The following is a 22,254-nucleotide window of genomic DNA, read 5'->3' as shown; positions in this document are numbered from 1 at the left end:
GGGAAGTGAGACATGACGGCTCCTTCCCCTGACGCACCCAGCATGATCAGGGGGAGACGCCGCACGCGCCAAGCCAGCCCGCCGAGTGAAGGAGCTGACGCCGCACCCCGGCCCACACCTGAGCAGGGGCTGTCGCAGCAATCCCCGTCCACTGCTGAAGAGAGAGTCCAGAGAGAGGTGCAGGCAGCGGAACCGGGAGGCACTTTTAAGTGCATCTGCGGGTTGCGGCCTGCCCGTCCCCTTTTAAAGTATGCAGAGTTCATTTTTAAAAAGGTGTGCAGAATTTGTCTTCATTGTCCCTGTATTGCCAGCATTGTCCCTGCATTCAATACAGGGACAATGCTGGCAATACAGGGACAATGCTGCCAATACAGGGACAATGCTGCCAATACAGGGACAATGCTGCCAATACAGTGTATTGCCAGCATTGTCCCTGTATTGCCAGCATTGTCCCTGTATTGCCAGCATTGTCCCTGTATTACCAGCATTGTGCCCGTATTGCCAGCATTGTCCCTGTATTGCCAGCATTGTGCCCGTATTGGCAGCATTGTGCCCGTATTGGCAGCATTGTACCCGTATTGGCAGAATTGTGCCTGTATTGGCAGCATTGTGCCTGTATTGCCAGCATTGTCCCCGTATTGGCAGCATTGTCCCCGCATTGGCAGCATTGTCCCCGTATTGGCAGCATTGTCCCCGCATTGGCAGCATTGTGCCCGCATTGGCAGCATTGTCCCCGTATTGGCAGCATTTTTTGGACCTCGACTAAAATCATTTCAAACTTCCGGACTCCAACAAAAATTTCTTGCCTACCCCTGCCCTAGAAGGTTAACCAGAATTGTCCCGTGTTGCTATCACCCGGCCAAATAGACCATGCAGGTAAGTCAATTATGACTAGCTACCGCTCACAGTGGCTTAATTACATCTTGTTTGTTTACTAAGCTATATCGCTTAGTCAAAATCTCCCAGCCGGAGCCTGTGTGTACACCCCTTTAGAATCTCATAGAACTTGTTTTAGTTCATGGGTTGCTGAGCTCTTCAGACTATATCTGGTTGATAGTAAATAGCTTGGCACCATATGGTTAACATGCACAAGGCCAACAAAGACAAAAGGTCCATATAAGCAAAAGTTCAACATGGCAATAGTTGACACATAAAAACTTCAACGTGAATTTTTTATCCTTCACCATTTACCATGTGGACTCTGATTGGTCCAAAGCGTGGCAAGCAAAACAAGCCATGCAAGGGTACGCGATACACTAATTGATGGGCAACATGATGAAATCTACAAGTTGACACCAACATTTTTTTACATTTCCATGTCGATCTTTTGCTTGTGTTAACCTTTTGACTAAGTCAACATAGACACTGTAGACCATTTATATCATAACCCTTCAGATATGACACATTAATAATGTCAGGGGAAGCCAGGCTGCAATGATTGATATGCAAGTATGTAAATATTGACTCACGCTTTGATGAATTTCTATTAAACCTGTTAGTGTCTCATTGTCCAGGTAGTCAGACACAGTCCTGTGGAAGAAATCAGGAGTTAGAGATCATTAACAGCCTCCCCAATCTCTCTGCTCAGCTCTATACAATAAGGTGTACAGAAGTCTCTCTATTATCATGGGCATTTGCCATAATGTACATACAGGATAGGATTCTGAATTGGGAGCAAAACAAGAAAAGCTAGTAACAATGCACCTGAACAAACTATGGTGCAACACAAATACAAAGGCATATGGTGCAACACAAATACAACGGCATATTTTTTCTCAAAAAAAAAACCTAAAAACTTTATTTTCTTTTTTCTTAATTCTTTATGATACAAAGGGGGAAAAAATCGGTACTTATGTAATATCTGGACTCCCATTTTTCTTATGAGACCGCATCCCCTCGCGGGGCTCGCTGCGCTCACCACGCTTCGGGCACGGTGGCTCGCTGCGCTCGCCACACTATATAAAATCAACTCCATGTGTAGTTGGATAGTGGGGGTATGAAAAAATGGGGTGCATTTAACATGGGAGTCCAGATAATACATAAGTACCAAAAAATCTTCTTTACCCTTTATTATTTCAAATACAAAAACAAGAAAGCAAACCACCTGCAAAACAAGAAGTCCTGCAAATAATACTTTTGCGTTTGTTGTAGTGTGTGAACGTATAATTTATATACGTACTATGAATTTTTATTTTTTTTAATTATTATTATTATGTTCCTTCCAACAATGACATACCAAGAAACAAAAAAAAGAGAGTGTTTGGTTTGTAAAACTAGTAAATAAAGTGATGGATGAGGGGGTTCAAGGAGACTTTAACTCAAAGTTTATTTGAAATTTGTGCTCTATTTGGTTTGACACTTTTTTGGTAACATGGTAAGGGGACTTTCAAGTACTGTGTATTGGCACCACTGGGATTGAAAAATGACCACATCAAGAGACAGTTTTGTTTATTACACTGGACATTACAGCATGGAGAATTACTGTTATTATTCAGCTAATGGGACACGTGTAATGTAACATGCAGATTGCTAGATTGTTTCCTTGAAGAAGTAGGGTAATACTCTACCCAATCTATGTCCACTGATCTGAATTTAAGTTCTTGTATAGTTGGAACTCAATTGCCCCCCCCCCCCCGATCTCCTATCTAAAGCGGTGGGAGATCTTGAAGGGATAGGTAACTGATGTTTTCATTCGCTCCGGTTGCGCTCATCATAGCCGGGTTTAGTTGTGCATGGCGGCTAAGCAGACCATACTAATGAGCGCTATGTCAAATGGGTCTCTCTTTGCACATTTCAGTTAACCACCCCTATAATGCATTGTAGCCCGTACACCAACACATTGCAATTCATTCTAATTCAATACTTCGATACTATAGCATCTGTCTAAGCATGTTCACAGTATATTTGTAGATTTAAATGAACAAGGGGTCAGAAATGGTTAAACTCTTGCAACCTTTTCCATTTTCCTACCTGTTGCTCTTGACAGCCAGCTTGTGCACTGCATAGGTGATTTCTGAACACGCCAATATGGCACCATGGCGAGTATGCAAATCTGATCCTGTAGCCAGAGGAAGAAGTCGTGGCAAAACTGCAATATAAAATGCCAGATTATGCTCCTATACTTGTTCATTAACAAACAGCAGGAAATACTGAACTTCCAATGTAAAGGTAACTTTAGTTTTCTTTCTTTGCAAAATTATTATTTTAATCTAGAGAGTGCTAGTGTACTACTGCTCCAAAGACTTTTTAACCTACTACGAAATTGTATTTGTAGAAATGCACCTGGCACCTCTACCGAGGACTACAGTTTTTTCCATTTATTACTTTCTCAGTATATTTGGGGAATGCTGGTTGCATAGAAAGAAAATATTTAAAGTTCCCACAGAGAGATTATTTGAATGTGTAAAAGGCAGACAGGGCAAATTCAAGGGAGTTCTTTGCCACACACAGCTAGACAGAGCAAGTGATTGTTTCATGAATGTGCATTAAGTATAGAACGCTCTCTTCCAGGGAAACATTTGCCAGAAATTCCGACATGGTGGTGCACTTAGTAACAGAGGTGCAGACAACACCTTATATTTTCACACGCCATCACATGTGCTTGGCCAATTCCCTAAAGGATCAAATAAAGTAAAAAGTAAGACAGGTTAGCAGTAATAAAAACATAAATAAAATACAAATATAATCTTACCAGCCTTGGTCATGTATTCAGATGCAATTGATGTCAAGTTGTGCAAAGCTTTGGTGGACAATTCACGTATAACACTAAAAAAATAAAACCAATAAGTGACTATTGCAATGCTATAACTAATCTATCTTAAAATATTTGTATATCCAGTCAATACTAAAATACAACATGCTTGAATCACAATCTAATGGTAGACAAGATAGCAGTAAAACAGAATGAAGATTGTGGTCTAGTGACTATACACCTCGGAATTTGGGAGATTTGGCTATTTCTATAAATTGCAGGGAAATTTCATCACCCCTAACTAAAAAAAAAAACATTTAATTGCCTGAATGTATTATAATACCGACATAAGATTCCTTATTGCTATAAGAGTACAATCAAGCCTACCGATTGCATAGTTTCTTAGGTCACTGGAAATATAATGACTGCATTGAGGCCATTACTTCCTTCGTATTCTCCTGTATTTCTCTACTGCACTGCACACTATTGACCACTCCCTTATACAAATTCTACATTCCCTAAGTCCTCTGGACACTGGATACAAATCACTCTTCCAGTCTGAAGTTGCGTATACACTATACGATATAGAACGTTAACGATATGCAGGATAATGCTATCATTAACTATATAATGTGCATATCGACTAGTTGTGTATGCACTATATATAGCGTTAAGGATGCACTCCATCGTCTGGACATGCAGTCAAATGTTGACTATATTGTCAATGTCTGCATGTTCTGTGTGGGGCTTGGAGACGTCACTGAACAGAGACGTGTATGTGCACTAGACTCTTGGACAACGCTAGGAGACTACACACAAGCCTCCTGCTCTCTTGGCAAGGTATCCGGTCGATAAGTTGACTTTGTATAGGCTGACCACTATTAGTCAAAAGGCAATAGTTCGGCAAATGAAAAAAATTTGGCATGGTATAAGTCAACAATGGCAAATGGTCAAAATGCTAAATGTCAACGGTTAACTCAGGAAAGATCGACAAATATTTTTCATGATTTTTTTTTTACCAACTTCTTACTTCACAATCATAGTGGACATCGAGGGAGAATATAATAGTGTCCGAAGCACAGCGACGCACTGTTCCCAAAGCACAGCGAGTGCAACGGTACACTAATATGGTGTCCTCTTCAACAAATATCCACATAAACACAAACACCAAAAAACATGTGAAATACTTTTGCCAACCTTTTCCTGCATTTATCATTACCACTTCGACTTTTTATTTGAGTGAACCTTTTGTCAATGTCGACTTCAACCATGTTCACCTTTTTTTTATGTGTTGACCAATCGTGGTCAACCTAGACACCGTTGACCCATTAATTCATACCACTTGGTTCGTTCATGGTTTTAGGAAGTGTTTGAGCAAAGTGACAAAGTTGCAAAGCTTAAAATGTTTAGGACTTGATCTATATCCATCAATGAGGTCTTGAAAAAAATTTAATGCACACTGCGGTCAAAAACATATTTGATGTCCTGAGCTTTCCAATTCAAGAATGCAGGATTACACTGAATGTCTCCCTCTTACACTGTGTCCATCTTCCAGCAGCATCTACGAGGGGTCAGAAAATTGCAGAATATGGTAATTTTCCAGGAATGATCATTTCATGATAGTTGGGCTGCCAGGTGAACAACCCCCATTATCCAGGTGCATGGTAATAGATGAATGGAACTACAAAAGTTAATTTACGTTTATCTGTATTTTTAATCCAACAGGAAAAACAGAGAAAAATTGTTGGCTTTGATAACCTACTTCTTGGCATATATAGGCCACAATGTTTTTGTTATCATTTAATGAGGATTTTTCTACACTACATTATATTGTGAAAGTATATAACCCATTATATATATATATATATATATATATATATACACACACACACACACACACATATACACACACACACACACACACCATAAACCCCCCCCCCCCTCGATTCTGTACTGCCTGACGACGGGTTTAATAAAGGAACCCGAAACGTTGCAAATGCACCTCTAAAGCTTCTGAAAATTATTTAATGGTGGGTGAGTGCCAATGTTCTTCTGTATGTATCCTGCTACATTCAGGCACCACCCCAGCAAGCTGTTTGAAAGCAAGTGCCGGCTATTCGCATATATATATATATATATATATATATATGCTGGAAAAAAGGTTCTGGTAGTGGAGCGCTGACACCTGCTTCTTAATTATCCCTGTTCTGGGATCTTTCTGCTCTCCAGGTAGCAGATTATATCTGGCACTTGTCCTATTATTTGGACTGCTGCTCCCCGCTGTCTGAGTGGTACCCTATCCACAGTACCCAGGAATTTCTGGAAAAAAGGAAGAGGGACAGGGGGGCGCCCAATAGTGCAATATCACTTTTTATTTCCTTTAAAAGTAATTTAAAAGTAGACGTTCAAAATGTATAACTCGTACCGAGTTTGTCAACTGGAGTGGACTGATTACCACTAGGTTTTATATACAATCCCCTCTGGCAAAAACAGCATACACAGGATCTTTCTGTCACCGTTACAGTGTGGTTGTTTAACTCACGGGACCTTTCACAGCTATGCAGGCTCGAGGGACGCCGGCGTCTCCGATCACTGCAGGTCAAGCTGGCGGCGTGTGCTGCAAACCAGGAGCTTGAAGAGAAAACGTCACGATAGCCACGCCCCTACGCGTTTCGTCAGAGACTTCGTCAGTGGGGTGGCTAGCGTGACGTTCAGTAGTATTCTTATTGAACCAAGGGACCAATCGGCTTCCCCGCATTACGTTCCATTTACATAGCATGCTGGTGCCGCCCTATCTGTTCAATTTATGAATGGGCTAGGATACCGCCGGCCGGTATAGTGGTATTTTCAACCAGACGGGACGGTGTTACAAAACAAATGGTACATAGTATACAATATACAGTGTAGCTTAGTGTTACGTCTGATAATATTAGTACAACATACACGATCATTTAAAGCAGTACAAAGCTGCGCACGGTATTTCATATATAAAAAAACATTAAACAGATATAATTTTAACACATTGAGATTCATTTTTAAAAAATAGGTATAAACAAGTATAATAATAAAAAGCTATACTAGATCAGGATTTCTATTATCAATGCATATATTGATTGGATTGGTAGTAAGTTTTCAAGGCGTTTAGTTTATTATGTTTTACTATTTTACACAGATATTAGAAGGACCACCTATCGCACTGAATGAATATTTAGATTTTACTTTTTAGAATTATGCATCTTGTATAAAGGGTGTGATTTCATAGTTTTCATTCAGGCCGTGGGGTAGCAGGGTATTGAGTGTTATTATCCAGTATGTTTCTCGCTTAATTAGATGTTTATCCCGGTCTCCTCCTCTTTTGTCGGCTGCTACATGTTCGATTCCTTTTATTTTTAGAAGGCTAGGATCACTTTTATGATGTTTTAAAAAATGTCTAGGTAGACTGTGATTTGTTACTTTGTTCTTAATATTTCTACCATGTTCTAACATCCTTATTTTAAGTGGTCGCTTTGTCTTTCCTATATAGTTGAGTCCACATGGACACGTTGCCATGTAGACTATATAGGTCGACATACAGTTTATCATACTTTTAATTTTGTATATTTTTCCTTCTTTATCTTTGAAGCTCTTAGCTCCTTTCTCCATTTGCGGACAGATTTTGCAATGTCCACATTGGAAGGAGCCTGTGAGTCCCCCGAACATCTGCATAGGACGGTTTTCTGGGATTTTTTCCAGGCAGCTTCTAGATATGCGTGACTTTATTGTTGAAGCCTTTTTAAATATAACATCTGGAGTTTTCGGTAAATGTTCTGATAGAATCGGGTCTAGTTGTAGGACATGATAGTGTTTATTCAGTATTTTCTTAATTTCTCTTTCTTCAGTATTATACTTTGTTATGAAGGGACAAAAAAATTTTTCATGTTGTTTCTGGGTTTTATCTTTGTATTGTAGCAGTTGTTTCCTATCAGTAGCTTCTGCTTTTCCTTTAGCCTCCAGTAGTAGGGCTTCTGGATATCCCTTTTCTTTAAATCTGTCCTCGTATATTTGGGACTGTTGGTTGAATGTTTCTAGGCTGGAACAATTCCTCCTTAATCTAGTATACTGGGAGGATGGAATATTTTGTTTCCAGCGTGGCAGGTGGCAGCTCATGTAGTCTAGGCTTGGACGATTCTCCACTATTTTTCCCTATATCTTGAAAATAATCTGTTTTATTGACTATTTCTTAAAACATGTTTAGGAACAGTGATTTCCATACTAAAAGAAGGAATGACTGTGCTAGGATTTTTGAGGATGAACATATAGCGGATAATGGTTCATCAAACACTGAGAATTGTGATGATGATATTTATAATAGATTAGAACATAATTTGATAAAAGAAACCAAGACCTGGTGGGACATCACAGGCTTGGAAAATTATATTAAATGTGGTAGAATACCAAGAGGTTTAAGGTTAACTAAAAACCCAACCCTGGGACAGGATAATCCCAAATTTCTGAAAGAATGGGAACAGATCCTAGATGAGGCATCATTTAATCTTATGCGTCTATTGGTAGTAGAGAAAAAGGCAACCCTTAAAGGGGTAGAACAAGAATTGGAAAAAATAAATCTTGAATTGAAAGAACAGAAGGAAACAGAAAAATTCAAAAGAATTCAATCAGAAATAGATATGAAGGTTTCAAGGATCGAGGAAAGAATGATAGAAAGCAAAAAAAGAAAATTCTTACGTGACAAAGAAGATTACCAAAAGGGAAGTACGGACATGGCATATAGAGAGGGGACGTATGCGCCATAAACATTTTGAAGACAATGAAGGCTCAAACGGGAATGAACATCACCATAACCGTGTAAGAAGCAGATCATCCAGAAATTTCAGATCTTCCCAGAGGCTATATAATAGAAATGACAATAGAGACTGGCAAGTTCCGAGAAAAACGTTTAATGGACCGAGACAACAAGTAAAACAACAGTCCTGGAGAAACTATGAAGCTCCAAACAGATACAACAATCTAAGAAATTTAGATGATCAGAAACGAGATCAGTCGACTTTTTTAGAGACACGCCAAACAGACGACATCTATCGACATCCAAAAGGCAGTATGACAACTTACACTCCGGGCAAACGAAAGAGAAGATTCCAGGAAGAAAAAGAGGAAAAAGAGGCAGAAAGAAGAGAACCAAAATTGAGAACCATCCGGTAAAAGATCTAGACAAAGGTATATTTAATCTGTCAAAGAAAGTCCTGACAACCGCTGAAAAACAAGTTCTGCAGAAGGGCCTGTCATATGCTCCTTCTTGTGGAGTAGATAAATTCGACATGTACATTGATCTAAATTTATATGTGAGACGACTGACTCTAAAAAGACATTTTTTACGCAAGTCTGATGCTCCAATAAAAAACTGGGAGAACAGGGACCAGACACAAACCTCTGGACTGAAATGTAAGTCGACCTTCTACCCCCTAGAATCGAGGGGACCGCACATTGAATTATTCTCACAGCTAGTGAAGAAGGAAATTGAGAGCATGAATAACCAGCCTGCAAAGAAGAAAAATCTAACTAATGCAGAAAATAAAGCTCTAAAGGGACTAACAGAAGATAACACCATTGTAATCAAATGTGCGGACAAGGGGGGTGGGGTTGTTGTTATGGATAGGGAAGACTATATAACAGAGGCAAATAGACTTTTGAATGACCAAGTCTCATATGAGAAACTAAAAAAAGACCCCACTCCCACGTTCTTACTGGACCTGGAGAATCTTCTCAAGCAGGGTCTAAAAGATAAAAACATCGATCTGGAGGAATACAATTATCTACATAATACAACACCCAGAATTGCCACTTTCTACCATATCCCGAAGATCCACAAAAATACAACCCCTCCCCCTGGTCGTCCCATAATTAGCGGTATAGGCTCCTTAAGCTCAAGGATTTCCGAATATGTGGACAAGTATATTCAGAAATATGTCCCATTATTGGGAACCTACATAAAGGACACGACTCACGTTCTACAGGAACTGGATAATTTTGAATGGTCGACACAATACAAATGGTGCACGATAGATGTGCAATCCTTATACACATCGATCCCCCATGATAAAAGGATTGAGGTGATAAGGGAAATACTGGACCAGGATGAAAGTATATCTCCATCAAAGACACAATTTGTATGTGACTGCCTGAAATATGTATTAAAGTATAACTACTTTAATTTCCTGGAAGAATTCTATATACAAAGGTGTGGGACGGCGATGGGCAGTATATGCGCCCCCAGCCTAGCCAATCTATACATGGGGAAGTGGGAAAGGGACATCCTGGAGGGCCCTTTCAAACACAAACTTAAAATCTTTAAGCGCTTCATAGATGACATCCTCATTGTGTGGGATGGGACAGAAGAAGAGTTTGAATATTTTATTCAAACCATTAACATCAACAACTACAACTTGGGTTTTACCCACACACTGAGCGATGTCACCATAGAATTTCTGGATTTGAAAATCTCCACTGAGAACTTCAAGGATATGAAGAAAATAGAAACATCGACTTTCTTTAAAAAAGTAGACAGCAACAGTTACCTAGACTACATGAGCTGCCACCTGCCACGCTGGAAACAAAATATTCCATCCTCCCAGTATACTAGATTAAGGAGGAATTGTTCCAGCCTAGAAACATTCAACCAACAGTCCCAAATATACGAGGACAGATTTAAAGAAAAGGGATATCCAGAAGCCCTACTACTGGAGGCTAAAGGAAAAGCAGAAGCTACTGATAGGAAACAACTGCTACAATACAAAGATAAAACCCAGAAACAACATGAAAAATTTTTTTGTCCCTTCATAACAAAGTATAATACTGAAGAAAGAGAAATTAAGAAAATACTGAATAAACACTATCATGTCCTACAACTAGACCCGATTCTATCAGAACATTTACCGAAAACTCCAGATGTTATATTTAAAAAGGCTTCAACAATAAAGTCACGCATATCTAGAAGCTGCCTGGAAAAAATCCCAGAAAACCGTCCTATGCAGATGTTCGGGGGACTCACAGGCTCCTTCCAATGTGGACATTGCAAAATCTGTCCGCAAATGGAGAAAGGAGCTAAGAGCTTCAAAGATAAAGAAGGAAAAATATACAAAATTAAAAGTATGATAAACTGTATGTCGACCTATATAGTCTACATGGCAACGTGTCCATGTGGACTCAACTATATAGGAAAGACAAAGCGACCACTTAAAATAAGGATGTTAGAACATGGTAGAAATATTAAGAACAAAGTAACAAATCACAGTCTACCTAGACATTTTTTAAAACATCATAAAAGTGATCCTAGCCTTCTAAAAATAAAAGGAATCGAACATGTAGCAGCCGACAAAAGAGGAGGAGACAGGGATAAACATCTAATTAAGCGAGAAACATACTGGATAATAACACTCAATACCCTGCTACCCCACGGCCTGAATGAAAACTATGAAATCACACCCTTTATACAAGATGCATAATTCTAAAAAGTAAAATCTAAATATTCATTCAGTGCGATAGGTGGTCCTTCTAATATCTGTGTAAAATAGTAAAACATAATAAACTAAACGCCTTGAAAACTTACTACCAATCCAATCAATATATGCATTGATAATAGAAATCCTGATCTAGTATAGCTTTTTATTATTATACTTGTTTATACCTATTTTTTAAAAATGAATCTCAATGTGTTAAAATTATATCTGTTTAATGTTTTTTTATATATGAAATACCGTGCGCAGCTTTGTACTGCTTTAAATGATCGTGTATGTTGTACTAATATTATCAGACGTAACACTAAGCTACACTGTATATTGTATACTATGTACCATTTGTTTTGTAACACCGTACCGTCTGGTTGAAAATACCACTATACCGGCCGGCGGTATCCTAGCCCATTCATAAATTGAACAGATAGGGCGGCACCAGCATGCTATGTAAATGGAACGTAATGCGGGGAAGCCGATTGGTCCCTTGGTTCAATAAGAATACTACTGAACGTCACGCTAGCCACCCCACTGACGAAGTCTCTGACGAAACGCGTAGGGGCGTGGCTATCGTGACGTTTTCTCTTCAAGCTCCTGGTTTGCAGCACACGCCGCCAGCTTGACCTGCAGTGATCGGAGACGCCGGCGTCCCTCGAGCCTGCATAGCTGTGAAAGGTCCCGTGAGTTAAACAACCACACTGTAACGGTGACAGAAAGATCCTGTGTATGCTGTTTTTGCCAGAGGGGATTGTATATAAAACCTAGTGGTAATCAGTCCACTCCAGTTGACAAACTCGGTACGAGTTATACATTTTGAACGTCTACTTTTAAATTACTTTTAAAGGAAATAAAAAGTGATATTGCACTATTGGGCGCCCCCCTGTCCCTCTTCCTTTTTTCCATATATATATATATATATATATATATATATATATATATATATATATATATATATATATATACATACACACATACATGCATACACACACACCCATGCCCCATACCCCCCCCCTCCCATTTACATTACCACTATGAGTAGGTGTGTGTTGCACTTTATCCATGTCAGAAGAGCTGCAATCCCTGGGTTGAGATATGGTCACTAGGTCTCCAGTTACTAGGTCGACATGACTGAAGGTAGACAGGCCCTTAGGTCGACACAATCATTAGCCGACAGGCGGTATTTCATGCCCCACCATCCACTAGGGCGTAGTGGGAGAATAAAATAGTGTGCCAAGTGCAGCAAGGCACCGTACCCGAAGCATGCAAGGGGACACGGTGCAACATTTTATTGTAAATTTTGACTGTCGAAATTGGTACAAAAAAAGTGAAGAACTCCATGTCGACCTTTTGACTGTTGGCCTTCCCCATGTTGACCTAGCACGTCACCCTTCATGCATGTCAAACGAATGCTAGTTACTGTCTATCCAATGATCCCATCCTCTGGTTTAGTTATATCTGATTAAGAAGTGTCTTCAAAGTGGACAACAATTCTATCGTAAACAAAGGTGTTTTTTTTTTAATCTATACTTTACAGAGATCAACACAAACTAGACATCAAATACATAAGACACAAATTTTATTACAGTTTCTACAGATCAAGAAAACAATGTCTCTTTGAAGATACAGAATAACAGATGTCAGCAAAGAAAGTGTTGTGTCACTATAACTTATACATCAAAATAATAAATAGGAACCATCATGAACAGACACAATAGCACAAGTTGTGGAACAGAGGTGTGAATACAAACTGCCACATAGACAAAATATATGATGTCAGAGGTTTGGGAATGAAGACTGCTATTGTATTATGACACATAACAGACAAATCAGACAAGAGCTTCTTATTCCAAACATCAAATGTGCGTTGTGGTAAAACAAACCCTGAACAGGACAGCACAGACAGGACACACGTTATTTGGTGTACAGATCAGCTTATATCAATTATAAGGCCACGGCGTAGTCCTAAGAAATATGTAAACATGTAACAGCCAGGTGGTAGGTGCGCTACTGATAATGAATGAGTTATATAATACTGCGCCAAAACCGGACACTCTGGACCAAGTGTAATTGGGTGTGAGAATAAGAAAATTAGATTTTGGTAGAGTTTTCACTTTTTATTTTTTTTTTAAAGCGGCAATCATTTACACCGCAAAACAACTTTTATTTTTTCCAATATAAATGATTGCCGCTTAAAAAAAAAAAACTCTCCCCCAAAATCCTACACCCTGTTACATTTGGCCCTCTTAATGAATCAGTAAAAGGGCTCATACATCTGGCAAGCATCAGGGCAATTCCCCGTTTTGCCGATGATTGAAAGTGTCAGGGAGAGCTGGTATTAGGTCAGGCACATACTGTGTGCAAAGGCTCCACTACGGTGACATAGGCCTAGTGCAATGTAAGCGGATATTGCTGCAGAGGTCCTCATATCTGTGACCGGCCTTACACAATGCGTAGCAATTAACTCAATAACACTTACACTTTAAATAAATAACATCTTTATTAAAACTTAGTAGTGATTTTTTAAAATGTAAATACAACTTAGAATTTACCTAGTTCTCCCCTGTTCCTTGCTTTGTTTATGTGAATAATATCACCGTACAAGAGGAAAGCTCCCTGGGTATGGGTCCTTAGATCGACAGTGTCAAGGTCGACCACTATTTGTCAACATGGTCAAAAGGTCGACATGGAAACCTGTTGACATGAGTTTTCACAGTTCTTTGGGTGACTATGTCAACATGGACACCGTATAAGTGTACCACTGTGCTCGCCATGTTTCAGGCACGGTGCCTCACACTACTGCATTATCCACTGGGATGGTAATGTACTAACGAGTAGATTTTTTTTAAAGAAAGCATGAAAAACTCATGTCGACCATTTTCCACGTGGCCCTTTTGTTTGTGTTGACCTACAGATGGAGCGCCTCTGATCCTTGACCAGGGAGCGCCAGCGCAGGCGCTCCATCTTACTGGGACGCACGTGCGTCTCTCACACACGCGCGCATCCCAGTTTCAGGACGATGCCGCGGCGGCATCCTGCCCGTCTCCTCTTCAGGGATGGGGGGGGGGGGGGCGGCGGGGCTCCGAGGATGCAGTGGGCGGCGGAGCTGGCTCCGTAGCCACGGACCGCGCGCAAATGTCTCATGCACACGCGCCGCTGGTGGGGGCTGGTGATAGAATCGCCAGCCCCTGCAATGATGGAGCCTGCTCCATCTGTACTGCATGTCTGCCTTCAGTCATGTGTCGACCTTTTCCACTATGGACCTAACATCCGCATACTAGTTCGCTGACCCAGCAAAATACTGAGCAGCAGATTATATTTGAAACCTAGCATGCAAGATACTTTTATATTATAAACTTTGATTAACCCCTTCCCGACATTTGACGTACATTTACGTCATGGTCGGGAAGCACTTCCCGACACATGGCGTAAATGTACGTCATGGATTTAAACTGTCACCGCGTCTATAGACGCGGTGACAGTTTCAACATGTCTGCTGTCCCTGACAGCAGACATGTCCGTGCATGCCCCGGGGGGGCTGCGATGCCGCCCCCCCGTCGGCGATCGCTGTGATTGGCTGTTCAGTGTGAACAGCCATTCACAGCGTTTTCCTGTGTCACCGGCGAATAACGTTCGCCGGTGACACGGGATCAGAGGTGATTGGTGCTGTAAAGTACAGCACCAATCACCGCGGGGTGTAAGGGTGACACTGGTGTCACCCCACCTCACCCCGCCCCCAAAGGCCGTGATTGGTCCGTCGGACCGACGGACCAATCACAGCCAAGGAGGGAAATTTAAACTAACGGTGACTGCACTGCAGACGCCATTCCGGTCTGGAAAGCGTGCAGTGCGGTCACCGTACCCCCCTGCCGCCATACTGACCAGAAATACTTGCTGCAATACTTACCTGATCGCTGCTGATTGCTTCCTGGATCCTGTGCAATAATTGTGCCATACTGTGATATTGTGCTGCTGCACTGTATTAGTATTAGCTAGATAGATAGAGAGATAGATAGAGATAGATAGAGAGAGATAGAGAGAGAGAGATAGAGAGAGATAGAGAGAGATAGAGAGAGATAGAGAGAGATAGAGAGAGATAGAGAGAGATAGAGAGAGATAGAGAGAGAGATAGTGTCAGAGAGTGCTATATTTTGTGCTGCTGCAGTGTGATCTAGTTATAGATAGAGAGAGAGAGATAGAGAGAGAGAGATAGAGAGAGAGGCCTACTGACAGAGTGCTATATTTTGTGCTGCTGCAGTGTGATAGTTATAGAGAGATAGAGAGAGATAGAGAGAGAGAGATAGAGAGAGATAGAGAGAGATAGTGACAGATTGTGCTATATATTTTTTATATAACTGACTGCTGCCCCCTCCTTTTGTGCTGATCAGTATAAATTAACTGATCAGTAACTTTTTGGGGGCGCAGGTTTTTTTTTATATATAGATATACCTGTGAGTGCTGCTGCTGCAGTGTCATAGAGTGTTAGATAGTGTTAGATAGTGAGAGATAGAGAGATAGAGAGAGATAGTGATAGAGAGTGCTAAATTTTGTGTCTGCTGTCCCCGCCTTTTGTGCTGATCACTATATCTGAGGTGATCAGCAACTTTTTTGGGGGTACAGAGGTTTTTTTTTTTTTATATATACCTGTCAGTTGCACCAAAGGTTGTGCACCTGCTGCACCTCACTGGTAATCAGTGTCGCATCACTGATCACCTTTTTTTTTTGTGTGTGTGCTGTGGGGTATTTTTTTAATTTTTTTTTTTACACACACTGTGATTTTGTGGGTGTCCTGTGGCCGCTGTGCGCTGATCAGTGACGTACATCACTGATCATCTCTTTCGGCACAGGGTTGATCTATTTTTTTTTTTTTTTTGATCAAATTCCTGTTGCCTTTGAGCGCTGTTCAGTGACAGACGTTACTGACCAACATCTGTGCTCAATTTTTGGCGCAGGACCTTTTTTTTTTTAACCCCTTCCTTTTTTTTTTTTTTAACCCCTTCATTTTTTTTTTTTTTTATTGGTATAAAGTATTTTTTTTTTTTTCTGCACCACATACACACTACACACTACATACCCCCCGGATTGAAATAAAGTTTGTGCCCCCCCCTACACTATACACGTGTTGAAACATTTCACTACCGGTAACACAAAAATAAAAATGGCATCCCAAATGTCCTCCCAAATGTCCTCCCAAATGTCCTCCCAATCATCCAGGAGAATGTATTCAGTGGAGGAGGCATATGCCATGCTTGCTTCTGACTCTGACACAGCCAGTGATGCAAGCGGGGAATTTGAAGGATTTGCCTTAAGCTCCTCTTCCTCCTCTGCTGATGAGGGACCCCCTCAAAGACGCCCCCGTAGATCAGCTGAGATTCCCCCCCCAATAATTGATCTAGTATGGACCCCACCACCAGACAATTTTGAGCCCCAGGTTCCTGAGTTTTTGGCCATGCCAGGAATCCAATTTGATTCCACAGGTCTCAGAGAAATTGACTTTTTCAAATTATTTTTCTCTGATGATTTTATAAATTTAATGGTGGACCAAACTAATTTATATGCCCAGCAGTTTATTGCTCAAAACCCCACGTCATCATTTGCTAGGTGGACCCCTGTAGATGCAGTAGAGATGATGACGTTTTGGGGTCTGGTGTTTCATATGGGCATAGTAAAAAAGCCAGAAATTAGGCAATATTGGAGTACAGATGTTCTGTACAGTACTCCATTTTACCGTATGGCCATGCCCCGGACTCGATTTGAGACAATTCTTAAATTCATACATTACACCGATAATGCACAGTGCCCACCCAGAGATGATCCCACCTTTGACCGGCTATTCAAAGTCAGGCCGGTCATTGATCATTTCAGTGCCAAATTTGAAGAGGTGTACATCCCTGAAAAATTTATTTGTATCGACGAGTCCCTTATACATTTTAAAGGAAGGGTTAAATTCCGCCAGTACCTTCCCAGTAAGAGGGCAAGGTATGGCATAAAAATGTATAAACTGTGTGAAAGCACCTCAGGGTACACCCACAGGTTTAGGGTTTATGAAGGGAAGGATTCAAGAATTCAACCGCCAGAATGCCCCCCCTCCCTCGTAGGTGTTAGTGGGAAAATTGTCTGGGATTTAGTGCACCCCTTCCTGGATAAAGGTTATCACCTCTATGTGGATAACTTTTACACTAGCATCCCCCTGTTTAAGGCCCTTGGTTCAAGAGGTACAGCAGCTTGCGGTACTGTGCGCAAGAACCAAAGAGGCCTCCCAAAAACGCACATTGCCCAAGTAATGAGAAGGGGTGAAAGCAGGGGAATATGCACCGAAAATATGTTGTTGGTCAAATATAAGGACAAGAGGGATGTCCTTATACTGACAACAATTCACGGAGACAGTACCACCTCCGTCCCTGTACGAGGTACCAGTACCCACACCTCAAAACCTAATTGTATCCTGGATTACAATAGGTACATGGGCGGAGTGGATCTTTCAGATCAGGTACTGAAGCCGTACAGTGCCCTGCGGAAAACAAAAATCTGGTACAAGAAGGTGGCCGTGTATATCATCCAGATGGCACTGTATAACGCTTACGTGCTATTCCGTTCTACCGGCCAGAGGGGGACATTTATGCACTTTCAAGAGGAAGTCATAAAGGGCCTAATATTTGGGAACCAGCAGGCAGAGGGCCCCAGTACTTCTAGTACTGGCCCCCGTATTGTACCAGGGCAGCATTTTCCTGATGAAATCCCCTCCACTGGAAAAAAGGGCAGGACACAAAAAAGGTGCAAAGTTTGCTATAAAAAGGGAATAAGAAAGCAAACTATTTTCCAGTGTGACACTTGCCCCGACAAACCCGGCCTATGTATAAAGGAGTGTTTCAAATTATACCACACATCTATGGAATATTAGGTTCATAATTTCACCGTGCTTCGGGGGTCTTGCTAATGCCACATAGCACCCACCATTCATTCCACCAGAATCTGAGCCGCAAAATCCAAAAATCACTCCTTCCCTTCTGAGTCCTGCCATGCACCCAACTGGTATTTTTTGGTCACATGTGAGGCATTGCCGTACTCGGGAGATATTGGGGCACAGATTTTGGGGTGCTTTTTCTCCTTCATACCTTCTGAAAATGAAAAATTTTGAGCCAGAACTGCATTTTTGTGTAAAAAATGTAATTTTTCTTTTTCACTGCCCACTTGTATCAAAATTGGTGAAACCCCTGGGGGTTTTAAATGTACACTATACCCCTAGATGAATTCCCTGAGGGGTGTAGTTTTCAAAATGGGGTGACTTGTGGGGGGGTTCCACTGTATTGGTGCTTGGGGGGTCTTGCTAATGCGACATAGCACCCACCAAAATTCCACCAGAATTTGTGCTGCAAACTCCAAATATCACTCCTTCCCTTCTGAGTCCTGCCACTTTTTGGTCACACATGAGGCATTGCCGTACTCGGGAGAAATTGGGGCACAGATTTTGGGGTGCTTTGTCTCCTTCATTCCTTGTGAAAATGAAATATTTTGAGCCAGAACTGCATTTTTGTGTAAAAAAATGTAATTTTTCATTTTCACTGCCCACTTGTATCAAAATTGGTGAAACCCCTGGGGGTTTGAAATGTACACTATACCCCTAGATGAATTCCCTGAGGGGTGTAGTTTGCAAAATGGGGTGACTTGTGGGGGGGTTCCACTGTATTGGTGCAACATAGCACCCACCATTCATTCCACCAGAATCTGTGCTGCAAAATCCAAAAATCACTCCTTCCCTTCTGAGTCCTGCCATGCACCCAACTGGTATTTTTTGGTCACATGTGAGGCATTGCCGTACTCGGGAGAAATTGGGGCACAGATTTTGGGGTGCTTTTTCTCCTTCATACCTTCTGAAAATGAAAAATTTTGAGCCAGAACTGCATTTTTGTGTAAAAAATGTAATTTTTCTTTTTCACTGCCCACTTGTATCAAAATTGGTGAAACCCCTGGGGGTTTTAAATGTACACTATACCCCTAGATGAATTCCCTGAGGGGTGTAGTTTGCAAAATGGGGTGACTTGTGGGGGGGTTCCACTGTATTGGTGCTTGGGGGGTCTTGCTAATGCGACATAGCACCCACCAAAATTCCACCAGAATCTGAGCCACAAAATCCAAAAATCACTCCTTCCGTTCTGAGTCCTGCCATGCACCCAACTGGTATTTTTTGGTCACATGTGAGGCATTGCCGTACTCGGAAGAAATTGGGGCACATATTTTGGGGTGCTTTTTCTCCTTCATACCTTCTGAAAATGAAAAATTTTGAGCCAGAACTGCATTTTTGTGTAAAAAATGTAATTTTTCATGTTCACTGCCCACTTGTATCAAAATTGGTGAAACCCCTGGGGGTTTGAAATGTACACTATACCCCTAGATGAATTCCCTGAGGGGTGTAGTTTGCAAAATGGGGTGACTTGTGGGGGGGTTCCACTGTATTGGTGCTTGGGGGGTCTTGCTAATGCGACATAGCACCCACCAAAATTCCACCAGAATCTGAGCCACAAAATCCAAAAATCACTCCTTCCGTTCTGAGTCCTGCCATGCACCCAACTGGTATTTTTTGGTCACATGTGAGGCATTGCCGTACTCGGAAGAAATTGGGGCACATATTTTGGGGTGCTTTTTCTCCTTCATACCTTCTGAAAATGAAAAATTGTGAGCCAGAACTGCATTTTTGTGTAAAAAAATGTAATTTTTCATTTTCACTGCCCACTTGTATCAAAATTGGTGAAACCCCTGGGGGTTTGAAATGTACACTATACCCCTAGATGAATTCCCTGAGGGGTGTACTTTGCAAAATGGGGTGACTTGTGGGGGGGTTCCACTGTATTGGTGCTTGGGGGGTCTTGCTAATGCGACATAGCACCCACCAAAATTCCACCAGAATCTGAGCTGCAAAATCCAAAAATCACTCCTTCCCTTCTGAGTCCTGCCATGCACCCAACTGGTATTTTTTGGTCACATGTGAGGCATTGCCGTACTCGGGAGAAATTGGGGCACAGATTTTGGGGTGCTTTTTCTCCTTCATACCTTCTGAAAATGAAAAATTTTGAGCCAGAACTGCATTTTTGTGTAAAAAATGTAATTTTTCTTTTTCACTGCCCACTTGTATCAAAATTGGTGAAACCCCTGGGGGTTTTAAATGTACACTATACCCCTAGATGAATTCCCTGAGGGGTGTAGTTTTCAAAATGGGGTGACTTGTGGGGGGGTTCCACTGTATTGGTGCTTGGGGGGTCTTGCTAATGCGACATAGCACCCACCAAAATTCCACCAGAATCTGAGCCGCAAAATCCAAAAATCACTCCTTCCGTTCTGAGTCCTGCCATGCACCCAACTGGTATTTTTTGGTCACATGTGAGGCATTGCCGTACTCGGAAGAAATTGGGGCACATATTTTGGGGTGCTTTTTCTCCTTCATACCTTCTGAAAATGAAAAATTGTGAGCCAGAACTGCATTTTTGTGTAAAAAAATGTAATTTTTCATTTTCACTGCCCACTTGTATCAAAATTGGTGAAACCCCTGGGGGTTTGAAATGTACACTATACCCCTAGATGAATTCCCTGAGGGGTGTACTTTGCAAAATGGGGTGACTTGTGGGGGGGTTCCACTGTATTGGTGCAACATAGCACCCACCATTCATTCCACCAGAATCTGTGCTGCAAAATCCAAAAATCACTCCTTCCCTTCTGAGTCCTGCCATGCACCCAACTGGTATTTTTTGGTCACATGTGAGGCATTGCCGTACTCGGGAGAAATTGGGGCACAGATTTTGGGGTGCTTTTTCTCCTTCATACCTTCTGAAAATGAAAAATTTTGAGCCAGAACTGCATTTTTGTGTAAAAAAATGTAATTTTTCATTTTCACTGCCCACTTGTATCAAAATTGGTGAAACCCCTGGGGGTTTGAAATGTACACTATACCCCTAGATGAATTCCCTGAGGGGTGTAGTTTGCAAAATGGGGTGACTTGTGGGGGGGTTCCACTGTATTGGTGCTTGGGGGGTCTTGCTAATGCGACATAGCACCCACCAAAATTCCACCAGAATCTGAGCCGCAAAATCCAAAAATCACTCCTTCCGTTCTGAGTCCTGCCATGCACCCAACTGGTATTTTTTGGTCACATGTGAGGCATTGCCGTACTCGGAAGAAATTGGGGCACATATTTTGGGGTGCTTTTTCTCCTTCATACCTTCTGAAAATGAAAAATTGTGAGCCAGAACTGCATTTTTGTGTAAAAAAATGTAATTTTTCATTTTCACTGCCCACTTGTATCAAAATTGGTGAAACCCCTGGGGGTTTGAAATGTACACTATACCCCTAGATGAATTCCCTGAGGGGTGTACTTTGCAAAATGGGGTGACTTGTGGGGGGGTTCCACTGTATTGGTGCAACATAGCACCCACCATTCATTCCACCAGAATCTGTGCTGCAAAATCCAAAAATCACTCCTTCCCTTCTGAGTCCTGCCATGCACCCAACTGGTATTTTTTGGTCACATGTGAGGCATTGCCGTACTCGGGAGAAATTGGGGCACAGATTTTGGGGTGCTTTTTCTCCTTCATACCTTCTGAAAATGAAAAATTTTGAGCCAGAACTGCATTTTTGTGTAAAAAAATGTAATTTTTCATTTTCACTGCCCACTTGTATCAAAATTGGTGAAACCCCTGGGGGTTTGAAATGTACACTATACCCCTAGATGAATTCCCTGAGGGGTGTAGTTTGCAAAATGGGGTCACTTGTGGGGGGGTTCCTAACTTTTAGCATGTTATGGTGCCTAGAAACCTACATGGTGCCTAAAAAATAATCTCATAAAAAGGAGGCTCCAAAATCAAGTAGGTGCTCCTTCTATTATGAAGCCTGTGGTTTGGTCACCGTGCACACTAGGGCCACATATAGGATATTTATGAAAACAAAAGAATTGGGGGAATCAATTTTTAGTCACATTTCTCTAGTAAAATGTACTGTGTTCCTTAGAAAAATGTATTAAAATTGCAAATCTGCAAAAAAAAAGAAATTTTGAAATTTCACCTACACTTTGTTTTA

The 22,254-nt window shown here is 41.3% G+C and overlaps 1 protein-coding gene across 1 annotated transcript in view; it reads right to left on the bottom strand.

Annotated features, from left to right (window-relative positions):
* The window catches only part of TBCD (tubulin folding cofactor D), a 282,149-nt gene that overhangs the window by 100,356 nt on the left and 159,539 nt on the right, over window positions 1–22,254 (bottom strand). The window contains exons 20-22 of the mRNA XM_083148360.1: window positions 3,692–3,765; window positions 2,971–3,088; window positions 1,470–1,530 (exon numbers count right to left, since the gene is read on the bottom strand). Of these exons, the coding sequence (XP_083004486.1) occupies window positions 1,470–1,530; window positions 2,971–3,088; window positions 3,692–3,765 (253 nt within the window). The remainder of the gene's footprint in view (window positions 1–1,469; window positions 1,531–2,970; window positions 3,089–3,691; window positions 3,766–22,254) is intronic.

Source organism: Crinia signifera, chromosome 6, assembly GCF_055691185.1.
Source record: "Crinia signifera chromosome 6, ASM5569118v1, whole genome shotgun sequence".
Taxonomy (NCBI): domain Eukaryota; kingdom Metazoa; phylum Chordata; class Amphibia; order Anura; family Myobatrachidae; genus Crinia; species Crinia signifera.
Note: the sequence above shows the minus strand (reverse complement) of the source record. Positions and strands in the feature narration are given on the sequence as shown.